This window comes from Chiloscyllium punctatum, chromosome 37 (genome assembly GCF_047496795.1).
Source record: "Chiloscyllium punctatum isolate Juve2018m chromosome 37, sChiPun1.3, whole genome shotgun sequence".
Classification (NCBI taxonomy): domain Eukaryota; kingdom Metazoa; phylum Chordata; class Chondrichthyes; order Orectolobiformes; family Hemiscylliidae; genus Chiloscyllium; species Chiloscyllium punctatum.
In genome coordinates this window covers 7,020,179-7,034,105 of record NC_092775.1, presented here as the reverse complement: position 1 = coordinate 7,034,105, position 13,927 = coordinate 7,020,179, and the positions used below count along the sequence as shown (strand labels likewise).

Below are 13,927 nucleotides of genomic sequence, written 5' to 3'. Positions count from 1 at the left end.
TTCAGCTCTTCTAGCAGAGAAAGGCTCATAGTGAGGGGTTGTGATTTTGGTTTAATTGAATTCCATGAGGTTATTAAAGGATCAGTTGATTTTGATGCAAGGTTCTGGACACAATTCTTTTTAAGGGATTAAGACTCTGAGTGGATTTAAATGTCTTGAATGGGAATTCAAGAATGAGAGACTTTTCTGTAATATAGGTAGAAGTAAGGACTGCAGATGCTGGAGATTAGAGTCAAGATTAGAGTGGCGCTGGAAAAGCACAGCAGGTCAGGCAGCATCCAAGGAGCAGGAAAATCGACGTTTTGGTCAGGAGCCCTTCATCAGGAATCACTTTTCTGTAATATAGTCAGTGTCTGTAACAGTTAGAATTTTGTTTTATTTAATCTCTACATTGCTCCCGTAACTGCGAATGGTGAGTTACCATGGAAGGTCGAAAAGCAAAAGGTCATGAGGGTAATGGGTTAGCACTAGGTTGCCATAGTAGCTAGATGGGCCTAAGGGACTGGGAGGAGAATGGGCTGGCACATATGGGAACTTGGAGTGAATAAGGGTGAATCTACAGGGATTAATATTTAACAAACAATTCAACCAAGTCCCAGGAAATAGCAATTACTTTTTATTAAGGCTGCCTTAACATTCAGTATGCTTTGGTATGGATGATGCAATGCAAGGGTCAAAAGCAAGCCCCTACAGCTCTGATGTCCCTTACACCAACACTTAAACTATTATTTGATTAATTTAATGGACATCTAAATGCAAAAGTAATCTTTCAAATATCAAAAACAATCCTTTATTTATCAAAATATGCACAGAATTCAAGTGAGTTTACAGTACCAGGACGAAAGGCAATCTTAATTTTTGAGAATGCCTCATTGCAGTCTGCTAAGAGGTACTTTGTCTTCCGATGGTAGATTCTCACCACTCCTAAAAGCAGGTGTCCTGAAGTTCTCAGGGCTATTTTAACCTAAAGAGGGCACATAAACATTACTGAATTTATTTTTCTGTACAGTAGTAAGCTTCTAACTTATGAGGTAAAAACAATGACTGCAGATGCTAGAAACCAGATTCTGGATTAGTGGTGCTGGAAGAGCACAGCAGTTCAGGCAGCCGACTGCAAATCCTCTTGCAAGGATGCCTGCCTTGAAGAAGTTTTCCTCCTCTCTCTACAAGAATCTCAGGGAATCCCTCTCCCACAGCTTCTAACTTATGTCTAACCTTACATTTGCATTTCACACATTTCTCTGCATATCTATCATTAAAAATGCACAATATTCCATCTAATTTGACACCCACTGGTGTGCTCAAAGTGATAATGCAACTTTTAGTCCCTTCCAATAATTGCTTTAATTTATTTTAATTGAGCTGCAGTAGATGATGACGGAACTAACAAGAGGGAAAAACATACATGTCTCAGTCCTGCTGAAGGGCTTTTGCCCGAAAATGTCGATTTTTCCTGCTCCTCGGATGCTGCCTAAATGGCTGTTTTTTTCCAGCACCACTCTAATCATGTCTTCATCCTAACCAAGTTGGTCTGCCGCAAATGCATCTATCCATGAAATTAATCAGTAAGAATGACCACTGCAACAGTCCTTGTAAGAGGGTATCTTTGTGACGATACCTCCACATCATGTTGTGTGGCATTATGCTAAATGGGACAGACTTCAAACAGATTGAGCAACTCAAGACTGGGCATCCATAAGGCACTGTGGACCGGTTTGAGCAAGAGGGAGGGAATAAATAGAATGTGGCTATTTGCCTTAGAGGATTGGAGGCTGAAGGATGATCTTAGAGGTTTATAAAATCATGAGGAGCATGGATAGAGTGAATAGCCAAGATCTTTTCCCCAGGGTGCGGGAGTCCAAAACTAGAGGGCATAGGTTTAAGGCGAGAAGATTTAAAAGGTACCTAAGGAGTAACTTTTTCATGCAAAGCGTGGTGCGCGTATGGAATGAGCTGCCAGCAAAAGTGGCAACTACAACATTTAGAAGACATCTGGATGGGTATTTGAAAAGGAAGGGTTGAGAGGAATATGGGCCAAATGCAGACAAGTGTGACTAAATTAATTTAGGATACCTGGTTGGCAGGAACATGTTAGACCGCAGAGTCTGTTTCCATGCTATATAGCTCTGACTCTATGACCAACAACAGGAGGCGAATCATCTTCCAATACAATTTGCAACCTCATGGCACAACATGTCCCCCACTCTAACATTACCATTAAGCCAGGGGATCAACTCTGGTTCATTAGCAAATGCAAGCATACCTAAACATGAGGCGTCATATTTGTGAAGCTACATTACTGGGCTTCTTGCATACTAAACAACATAAGCAGCAAGAGATGGGCAGACCTAAGCAATCCCACAACAAAAGAATATACTTAAGCTTTGCAATCCCCACATCCAGTTGTGAATGCTGGTGGACAATTAAACAACTCACTGGGAGGGGAAGGCTCCACATATATCCCCACACTCAGCCATGGGGGAGGACAGCACAGCAGTGCAAGAGCTACGGTAAAAGCATTTACAACAATCTTCATCCAGAAGTGCTAAATGGATGATCCATCTTGGTCTCCTTCTGATATCTCCAGTACGAGAAATACCATCTTCAGCCAATTTGATTCACTCCATGTGTTAGAAAGAAACAGCTAGAGACACTGGACACTGCAAAGGCAATGGGCCCTGACAATATTACAGTAACAGTACTGAAGAATCAAGCTCCAGAACTGCTGTGCTCCTAGCCAAGCTGTTCCAGTACAGCTACAACAATGGCATCTATCCAATGTAGAAAATAGCCCAAATATGTCCTGTACACAAAAAAGCAGAAAATGACTAATCTGGCCAATGACCCATCAATCTACTCTCAATCATTTGTAAAGTGATAGAAGGTGTCATCTACAGTGTGATCAAGTAGCACCTGCTCAGCAATAACCTGCTTACTGACACCCAGTTTGGATTCCATCAGGGCTTCTCAGCTCCTGACCTAATTACTGCATTAGCATAAACATGAACAAAAGAGCTAAATTCCAGGGGTGAGGTGAGAGTGACTGGCCTTGACTTCAAAGGTTGCATCTGACCAAGGGGGGGCATCAAGGAGCCGTAGTAAAACTGGAGTCAATTAGGAAAAATGGGAAACTCCTATTTGATTAAAGTCATACCTAGCATACAGGATGATTATTATGGTTGTTGGAGTTCAATCATTTCAGCTCCAGGATATCCCTGCAAGTGTCCCTCAGGGTTGCTCCTAGAACTAACCATCTGCAGTTGCTTCATCAGTGACATTCACCTCAATCTTCAGGTCAAAAGGGGGCGTGTCTGACAATGACTGCACAACATTCAGCATAACTCATTACCCTTCATGACGTAGATAATATCCAGGCTTGGGCTGAAAAGTGCAAGTAACATTCGCACCACACAAATACCAGGCAATCTCCATCTCCAATAAGAGATCACTGTCCCTTGACACTATCCCCGAATCCTCCACATCATCATTTTGGGGAGTACCACAGACCAGAAACTGAATTAGACTAACCATATAAATACAGTGGCTACAAGAACAGATCAGAGGCCAGCAATACTGCAGTGACTAACTTACCTTCTGACTCCCTTCATGGTCCAACAATTCACCCAACAAAAACAAAGTGCTGGAAAAACTCAGCAAGTCTGGCACATCTGTGGAGAAAGTAACAGAGTTAGGAGGGTGGAATTTGCCAAGCCCTGAATGATGTGGTCCATAGTAAGTCAGTTGGGAAAATGTAGTGTGATTAGATAAATGACATCCTCAAAGTTGAGAAGAATACAGGAGAAGAATCTCATCAGTGAATGGTGACAAGCATGTTTGCATACATTTATCTCCACTAATACCTAATCGCACATGGAGAGAGAGAGAGAGAGACAGACAGACAGACAGACAGAGACAGAGACCGAGATGACTAGGCTGACCCTATGACTCACTGTGCGAAATGCCATCTACTTTAGCCTCCATCCTCATTTAAAGCATAAATATGCAATGAAAATTAAAAACACCAGCAACCACAAGCACAGTAAAAATCACAACACCAGATTACAGTCCAACAGGTTTATTTGAAAGCACTATTTGGAGGAGGGTTCCCAACCTCCTCTCCAACTATTACCATACCCACACCTTCATCTACCTATCGCACTCTCAGCCCCACTCCGCTCCCACTTATCTCTCTACCCTCTTGGCTCACAAGCCTCATTCCTGATGAAGGGCTTATGCCCAAAACGTTGATTCTCCTGCTCCTCGGATGCTGCTTGACCTGCTATGTTTTTCCAGCACCACATTCTCGACTAAAAGTCTCCAGCATCTGCAGTCCTCACTTTCTTCCATTGTAAGATTTTTAACTTTGTCATCCCCAATCCAACACCGGCTCCTCCACATCATCACAAGCAGAGTAGACATGGTAAGTTTATTTTTCTTTCTGAACAAGCTGATTCTACTTTCAGCAGTGTGAGGCAATTCAAGAGGCAAATGCATAATCAGGCACCTACATACTACATGCAATTTGCGATAGATGACACCACTGCATCTTGTTTTCCCTTGACGAAGTCAGTGCTATGGGCAGTAGGCTTTGCTAACGTAGTTGACTTTCCCTTGGTGTAAAACACTATTGCCTCTATACTTGTTGTACAAACACCACCATATTGTAGTCTTCCTTAATAGAATAGGGTTCCATTCCAACTGTACACAAGTCGAGGCAGTCTCTCAGCCCAGTGTGGTTGTCTTTCAGGCTGTTGTGGCCTCAGAGCAGTCTCCCAGCTTCGAAAGCCTTGAGATGAAGTCAGGTGCAAGTCAGGGCCCGGTGCAGACTGGAGGCTAGGCACCAGTGTAGAAGTACCATTATTAGTGGAAGGACCAATATTCTGAACGTTTTATTTCTCTATTTTCTAATTTATTCCTATGATCAGCAATTTTGGAATATTTACTTCTTTACTTTTCTCATTTATTTTCCTAAGAACTTGTACTGAAGAATATGTACAAAGGTACCTTGTACCTAAGATGGCACTGTAAGTAGCGACTCTTAAACTTTTCACTGTACCCTTTGGCTACATGGCAACAAAGCTAATTCAATTCAACTTGTGATGACTGGTACCACATTGCACAAGTCTGTGCCAAGTATCCTGGACGTTGCCATGATTGCCTATATTCTTGAGGTTTCTCATATTTCTGCTTTGTTTCAGGGGCTGGCTGCCCTTCAAGTGTGGTCCCTGGCAGACAGGGATTGCCCCCTGCACCCATGACTCAGTTATGCAATCCTGACTGAGGGTGAGTTGAAATACAGTACAGCCCATTCTTCCACCAGGGCTGTCACGGAGCAAATAATAGGCTTCCTAAAGAGAAGATTCTGATGTCTTTACCAATTTGAGGGTAGTCTTCCAATACCGTTGACTCGAAACATACTGCATAACCATTAGTTGCTGCATTCTGCACAACTGGAGCAGGCAAAGAGGGGATGCAAAGGACTCTGAAGAGCTGAGAGAGCAACAACAGTCTTCCGGATTAGAAGGTGAGGTCACTGATTAGGAGGAACATCACCTTCAGCATGATAGAGTGGTACAGTCTCAGACACAACAAACCAGACAAGACATAATTGACACCCGGTTCCAACAGATGCAAGTTGGGTGAAGCAATCATTGATTTTTGGTGTCATAAGACAATAAACCCTTATTTGTTTCCAGAAGCAAAGAGCTACATTTTTTGTTTAGTTTTGCTTTCCCTGTTGTTCAATAGAACAATTACATTTTCAACTGTTTGAAGGCTTTCCAACATGTGATGCTCTCACAATGAACAACACAAGGTTTTATGCTCTGCTGCACGTCAGAGTAGCACTCCCTTCAAGAGGTGCAACATAGTATGACACTAAAAACGAATAGACTGTGCAGCTTGATTGTCGAATCTGCAATTACAATGACAGTCGAACAGATAATGTTATAAAGAGGCAATATCTCTCAGAAACTTTGCTTTATCATTTCCCTCCCACTATGTGAACTATGAAGGGCCATTTATGGCTGGCAGCAACTGACCTAATGCACAGCTGGGTTTTAAATATTGGACCAGCAGCGTGGACCTCAGAAGGTCCTGGCAGCAATCAGGACTTCCACCACTGGTGAGGGCATGATTGCACAGATATATAGAAATGTGGTGCATATATAACGAGGCGTGCAGCAGAGAACCGAGAGAGATAACTCATTACAGCAGTCAGAGAAACCTTCCATGAAATTCTTTCATGTTAACACTTAGCCAATATTTGGTAAATTACAGCCTAGGCTTCAGTCCAATGTGATCTTTTTGTTCCAAAGAAGAGTGAAACAGAGAAAGTGTTTTTTTGGATGCAGTGCAAAGGCAAAAACGAAGCTCATTGATTTTAACAAACAAGTATAATTGTAAGCTGTTAAAATTCAAAAGATTCATTTCAGAGCATGCAAACACCTTTCGTTTTTACCAATGTATACTACCAGATTACTAAATATGATCACAGACTTTACTTAGTTATGACACAGGCCACAAACATTCATTTAAGTAAACATACAGCAACTATGTGCTGTGCATTCCATTGGATCTTTGATAACCTGTAGCACAGCTAAATGTTAAAAAGCCATTCAGCTTTCATATGTAATTTAAACCTATATGGATATCAGGGAAATATGCATCGTATGTAATCATTGAACAATACTTAATCCACATATTTGCTTTAATAACAATTTAACTGTTTGTAATGTCACGGCAGGAATCCAGTCTCTCTCTTGCTGGTAGGAGAAGATAAATAGAGGTTATCAACTATCAATACCTCTACAGTCTTGACTGACAGTGATTCTGGGACGATGAGCTGGGCCTCAACACGGTGGTCAGAGCTGGAAGACATTGAGTATACTGAAATGTACAAAGAACAATTTCTCTTACCAGTGACCGGAGTCACTTTTTTTTTGAATGTGACAGCAAGTTGACAAAAATATTACAGAACAGGGAAATCAACATACTGGACTGGATAATAAAAATATTTGAAATGTGAATATTTAGATATTTATAATTAGTATTACCTTCAGTAGATTAATCTGTAAACATTCTCCTTAGATTTGAATAGAAAGTAAAACAGACTCTAATTAGTAAAGAAGAAAGCCAAAATCAATGAGCGAGAAATACTGCATCCAACCACTAACTAAGCAATGCATAGATTTTTCCCACAGTAGCCATTTTGAAATGCCACAGGATTTCAGCTGAGTACAATAGATCACATGACATGAACCAACCTTTGAAAGCATGAATTTATCATTTAACTAAGTTCCATGTATAAAGCCATGTTATACTATCAATTGTGATACATTAATATTTCAGCACAAGCTCATTTAATGCATTACTTTACCTTGGGTGAAATAATGTTTTCTACAGTAGTCTCCAGGTTGCACTCAAACACATGAGCTTTTGTTAGCTTTTTGTCCCAATGGGCAGCTAACCAAATCTTTGCCAATGGCCCACGCTTGCTCAGAAATAAGGTAGCATAAAACATCACTGCAGCTGCTACAATTACCTCAAGCTGGAGACAAGGCTGGTGGGGGGAAATAAAAAGTGAAATCATTGGATAATATATTACATTAGAAAAAAAAACAGTTATGTGTAAGAATCTGCAAGTGCATGGCTATATCACTAGAATGGCCGATCTTTCTCAATTTCTGATTATTACTGACATACTTATTATAAAAGGCATGAAGGTTTGACTTTATGCTGATCCACAACATATTAGCCATTCTATTTAATTATTTTCAGCAATATTCAGAATTCTCTAATTTGTCATTTCACTTAAAACCCAACAATATCTTGATTTGGAATGAAATTACTGATTCTTCCACGTCACTGAACCAGAACACAGGAACTTCCTTCCTTAAGCAATGTGGGTGTAGTTACAGCAGGTGAGGCCACAACACTCGCAACATCTTCTCAAAAAAGTAATTAGGAATGGGAAATGAATGCTGAGCCTACCAGTGACATTCACATCCCATAAAAGAATTAAGAGATGATTTGGGGCTCGGAATCTGATCAGTGTAGTCAGTACTTTTGTTAATGGTTCAGTATAAATATTTTCAACATTAAAAATTGTTTTTATTCAGACAGTCACAACCATCACTGTCTGGCACATCTGTGGAGAAAGTAACAGAGTTAGGAGGGTGGAATTTGCCAAGCCCTGAATGATGTGGTCCATAGTAAGTCAGTTGGGAAAACTGTTGATATGCTTCTTATCTGTTCATAAATATTATTACCTCAACAGTTATTTGTGCTTTCAACTTGAATTTGGATTATAAACAAATAGAATGATTACCGAAGTATAAACATTGGTGGATACAAATGCAGTTTTAACCATCTGAAGATTTGTAAATCCAAATTTTATTCTTACTTGTGAGCAAGTGATATAGATAATTGTTTATTTTCAATAGTTTATTTTCTAAAACTTCATACTACCATTTAGAAAGCCCAAGATTTTCTCCACCAGTTAATCATTCTGCATAATCCAAGATGGAGGACAGGAAACTTTCTAGCTGTAACAGGCTGCTCCTTTTTTGAGGTATTTTAGCTGTTGGAGGTGATTTCCTCAAATTCCTGATGCAGCATTTACTGTTTTATATGCTGTAGCATTGTTTTTAAACTTTGAAGAAAAAAAAGTCAAAACAACGGTACTTTTAAAGGGAGAGGGACAGACAAAGGCAGCACAGTCAGGTCAGTACAGGAGACAGAAAGAAACCCACACTGCTAACAGCAGTGAACCTGCGCAACTACTGCCTTTGCTGTTTGAATTCATGTATCGCTAGACATCAGGGTGCATCTAGAAAAATTAACTAACAGTGAAATTCACAACTGATCTTGGAGGAACCTGTTTGGGAGAGATCACAGCACAGAAACAGGCAAGTGAAGTTGAATAGGCTGGGACTGTTTTTCCTGGAGTGTCGGAGGCTGAAGGGTAACCTTATGGAGATTTATAAAATCATAAGGGGCATAGATAGGATAAACAGACAAAGTCTTTTCCCTGAAGTAGGGGAATCCAGAACTAGAGGTCATAGGTTTAGGGTGAGAGGGGAAAGATATAAAAGAGACCTAAGTGGCACCTTTTTCACGCAGAGGGTGGTACGTGTATGGAATAAGCTGCCAGAGGAAGTGGTGAAGGCTAGTACAATTGCAACATTTAAAAGTCATCTGGGTGGGTATATGAACAGGAAGGGTTTGGAGGGATATGGGCTGAATGCTGGCAGGTGGCAGCTTGTGCTGGGATATCTGGTCAGCATGGACACGTGGACCGAAAGGTCTGTTTCCGTGCTGTACATCTCTCTGACTCCATATTCTTGTTAGCATCTCAGGAAAACAAGACTTAACTAGAGCTATTTTGTTTTTAAATCTTGTTTTGAACAGCAATGTACAAAATGGAATTGGATAAACATTTAAATAAAAGCAACATACTTTGGATGCTGGCAATTTGAAATAAAAACAGGAAGCGTTGGAGAAACTCAGCCAGTCTAGCAGCATTTGTGGAGAGAAAAATCAGACTTAAAACATGATTTTGCTTTTCTCTCTCCAGAGATGTTTCCAGACCTACTGAATATCTCAGACTTTGTTTTTATTAAATAGATATTTGATTGTTTGAAAATGTGTAGGGCTATGGGTAACAAAAGATAATGTATTGATGCAATGCACTTTCAATGAACAAAAGAAACATGAGTTGAATGTCATCCGATGCAGTAATATTTTAATTTCAAACACACAAATTTATACTTAGAATCGAGATTAGTGATAAATATTAGCAAGTTTAATGATCTATAACAATGCATGGGAGTAGTAAAAGTCAGTCCTATGAGCTAAATGGTCTTTAATCATTCAATATATTAAATAGAATTTATGCAAAAATTATAACATGGAAACAGGCCATTTGACCAAACTATTTCATGCTGATGCTTGTTTTTAAAATAAGTAGTCTGAATTCCCTGCTTTTACAAAGTTTACAAAGTTCTTTATATTCCTTACTTTCAACTAGTGCTCTAAACTTCTTAAATGTTAACATGCTCTGCTTCAATCACAGCTGACAACCTCTATGTAAAAGCTTTCTCCAGTTCTTTGCCTTAAATCTTTCACATTTAATTTTATGACAATGCCCTTTCTTTTGAAATCCCTCAACCTCTGGAAAATTTTGTTTCTTGCAGAATTCTATCGCTTTCTAATTTTAAACATTTCTATCAAATCACACCATTTCCTGTTTTGAGAATGATCTCAATTTTTCAGGTCTTTCTTTATGCTTGTTTGAACTTGCTAAAATTTCATACAGATTCACAATTCCATCTTAACTACGATAACGTTCACAATAAAACTCACAATTCCACTACAATATTGATGGCTTTTCTGACTTGTGGTGTGACATTTAAGGTTTGAGGAACATTATGTAATGATACCTTCTACCACTTTACATAACCCATTTCCTCCTCTATTACCAAAGTTTCCAACTTTCCTCAAATTCAAAGAATTATCTAAATTAACTAAATTAACTAAATGTATCAACTTAAAATTACTGGAACTGCATTTCATTTGTCATTTTCCTCATTTCCCCATGTTGTTGTATTTCCTTGCAGCTTCTTAGTTCCAAAGAATGATTTACTATGTCTATTTTGTTATTGCCAGCAAATGTACGCACTACTCCCTCCAGCCCTATATCCATAAGTTACAAAATGGGTCCTTTGGGATTGCTGCATACTTCCAAACTACAAATGAACTGCGCTTAAAGCTTTGTTTCTTTCTTTCTGATTAGTTCTGAATTCAGTTTGTTGACATACCCCTATATACATATCCTTATTTGCTTCGAACAGTTTCCTATGTTACCTTGTTAAATGCTTTTTAAAATCTACATAATTACAGACAAGATGTTTTTACAAAAAAATCCATCAAGGATAAATCTTACTTTTCAGAGTCTAAATTGTGTTGAACGTTTGGAGGATTTGTTGTCATAACCCCTAGCAAGTTCTCTCATTCTTTCATACCAAACTTGCCCTATGGCATCTCATATCTGATTCCTACCTGGGTTATTGCACACTGTTCACAGAAAACACATCATTCAGATGTCTTGAAATTCACCAGCATCCTTGATTCCATGCTATTTTAGTAGCCCATTGTGGATCTTGAATGCCCCTGTATGGTTTCTAACATTTGCCCCTCACGTGACAGATGATGGGAAAATTAGCACCCTGCTTTGCTACAGGGTCCTTTAGAACTTGCTGGACAGAGTGGTGCCAACAGAGGACTTAGCCTCTTCCACCCAGGACCAGCAGCAGGCAATAGAAAATCATGTCAGCCTGCTCTGAGGTTGTCACTCAGCTTTAAAGCAGTTTCAGCCAGGGGATTACATTGCATTGTAATGAGGAGGTCAATTACCTTCTCCACTCCACTACCATTTATGTCACCTTCTTCTGCGATAACCCACACACACACACCTTCCAACAAGGCTCAAGCTCTACCATTTTCACGATTGCCTACAACATTTTTTTCTCACACCCTGACACCACTAACTAGGTATTGCCTCTGTGCTGCCTACCCACTTGTTCCTGACACCTGCATTAACAGTAATAACTGTGCCACTCACTTTCACCTTCCATAATATCTGCCAGTCTCTCACTCCATGAAGAAAACAGTCCACAATAGTGCAGAAAGAATTAAGGCAAGTGGTATACTGCCCATCATTAGGCTCCTCAACCCTTTTGAGAAGATCCTGACTCTGACCACGCTGAGCAGGACTTGGCCTAACCGAGGTTGTCCTGACTTAGTGTGCCAGGGACTTTAAGCGAAATCCTGCTGACAACTGCGACACACTTCATGGCTTTGTGTCAGTACTAAATGGCCAGGCAAGACAGTAGCAATATGTGCATGGTATGTCTTTGTGAGGGAGAAAAGTGTATAAAGACAAAGCAAGATATGCAAGGTAGGGATGCTGTGAGCATACAGGTAGTGTCAAAGTCAGTAAGCAATATGACAGCAAGCAAAGAGCCCAGAGAGGTAGCCAGTTCAGTTCTTAAGCTGAATGTATGCCCCTGAGCATACAGTATCATTACCAAGTTTAGGGGAGACTGCCAAATGCCCCAATCGGAGTGCAATCAGAGACATGAATGGTAGGCAAGAGGTGCTCCCTAGCCCAAGGATGGTTAACTCCATCCCATAAGAAACTAAAATATAAAGATTTTATCATTGGGTCCCCTCAGGAGCAGACCTTCACAGACCACCTGGATCCTGAAGCTGCCAGCCTCTGATTGGCCAGTAGCTTCAAATGAGCTTCATATCAATGTCATAGTACCTTGTCGGGTGAGAAACTCGCTTAAGCACTGCCTTATCAGTTCTTAATGAGTTGATTGACAGCAATAGACGACGTTATTTCAGCAATATGGCCGTATATTTTTATTGGAGAAAGTGAGGACTGCAGATGCTGGAGATCAGAGCTGAAAATGTGTTGCTGGAAAAGCGCAGCAGGTCAGGCAGCATCCAAGGAACAGGAGAATCAAACAGGAACAGGAACCTGAAGAAGGGCTGATGCCCGAAACGTCGATTCTCTTGTTCCTTGGATGCTGCCTGACCTGCTGCGCTTTTCCAGCAACACATTTTCAGCGTATATTTTTATTCTCTATCCATGATGCCATGGAAAATAGACTAATATAAATCTACGTTATATTGAATTAAGACATTGGGATACACTTCCTGCTTCAAACCTTTGCTCCAGCACTCACAATCTTGTTTAAACTTTCACTCTATTTAATGGAATTGCAATTTGCAACACAAAATTAATCTTCCCATTACTGGCAGAACTCCAGTGCTTCAGTCTTCAGTGTTCCAGGCCCTTAACCTACAGTATCAAGAAACCCATATTTTCCAATCAATTCTATTTCATGAATTTGTATCGTATTGATATTTAACTATCAATTATACAAAAACAAATATGTCCCTTTTTTTTAAGCTGCCCTGGGTTCAATTGATTCCCCAACCTTGAATTTTATTTCACTTGAAGGTATTTGGCTCTCCATGTACAACACAATAGGAGACTGAGTACTAGACATTTTAATCTACATACGATAAATATTTCATCTCAGGTGCTCAGTGAATTGACAACCCAGAACAAAAGAAGATTTCAGGAGTGTGGGGCTCAGAATGGAAGAAGCTGAAAGATAGCTGCAGGCAGTTGGAATGGAACCACTGGATAAGAGCCAGATGCTAGCAGACCTCAGATAGGTGTGGTGGACAGTCACACCAACTGCCTTTGAAATGGAATGAAGAGAATTCATTGTCAAGTCAAATGGAGAACAGGTACTTTCCAAGCATGAGATAATTAGCATGACAAAAAATGACCAAACAGTAAATCTATCCTAACATAGGACTGCTACATTTTTATAGATGCATACTCCCATAAAATCACAAGTAGTATATCATAATGTAACCAGTTGGTCACACTGTCCATCTTCAGAAGATTAAGCACAGCTTCAGCTGGAAGTGCTAAATGTATGAGACATGTCAGTTTCCTCCTGAGGTCCCCAGCATCACACAACCCAGCTTCAACGAATGCAATTCACTTCTTGAGATATCAAGAAACTGTTGAGGGCACTGGCTTCAGTAAGGGTATGAGCACTGACAATATTTTGGTTATAATACTGAAGACACTCTTGAAATAGCTGCAATCCTTATCAAGCTATTCCAGTACAGCTGGAACACTGAAATCTACCGAACAATGTAGAAAACTTCCCACATATATCCTGTTCATAAAAATCATGATAAATCTAACCCAGCCAATTACGACCCCATCAACCTATTCTCCAGCATCAGCGAAGTGTTGGAATGGGTCACCAACACTGCTATCAAGCAGCACTTGCTCAGCATCATTCAGGTTTCACCAGGGCCACCCACCTCT

The 13,927-nt window shown here is 40.1% G+C and overlaps 1 protein-coding gene across 1 annotated transcript in view; it reads right to left on the bottom strand.

The window, feature by feature from the left end:
• The window catches only part of LOC140463213 (double-strand-break repair protein rad21 homolog), a 139,486-nt gene that overhangs the window by 112,461 nt on the left and 13,098 nt on the right, over window positions 1–13,927 (bottom strand). Inside the window, exons 2-3 of the mRNA XM_072557002.1 lie at window positions 7,379–7,561; window positions 835–964 (exon numbers count right to left, since the gene is read on the bottom strand). Coding sequence (XP_072413103.1) covers window positions 835–964; window positions 7,379–7,522 — 274 coding nt within the window. The 5' untranslated portion in view covers window positions 7,523–7,561. The remainder of the gene's footprint in view (window positions 1–834; window positions 965–7,378; window positions 7,562–13,927) is intronic.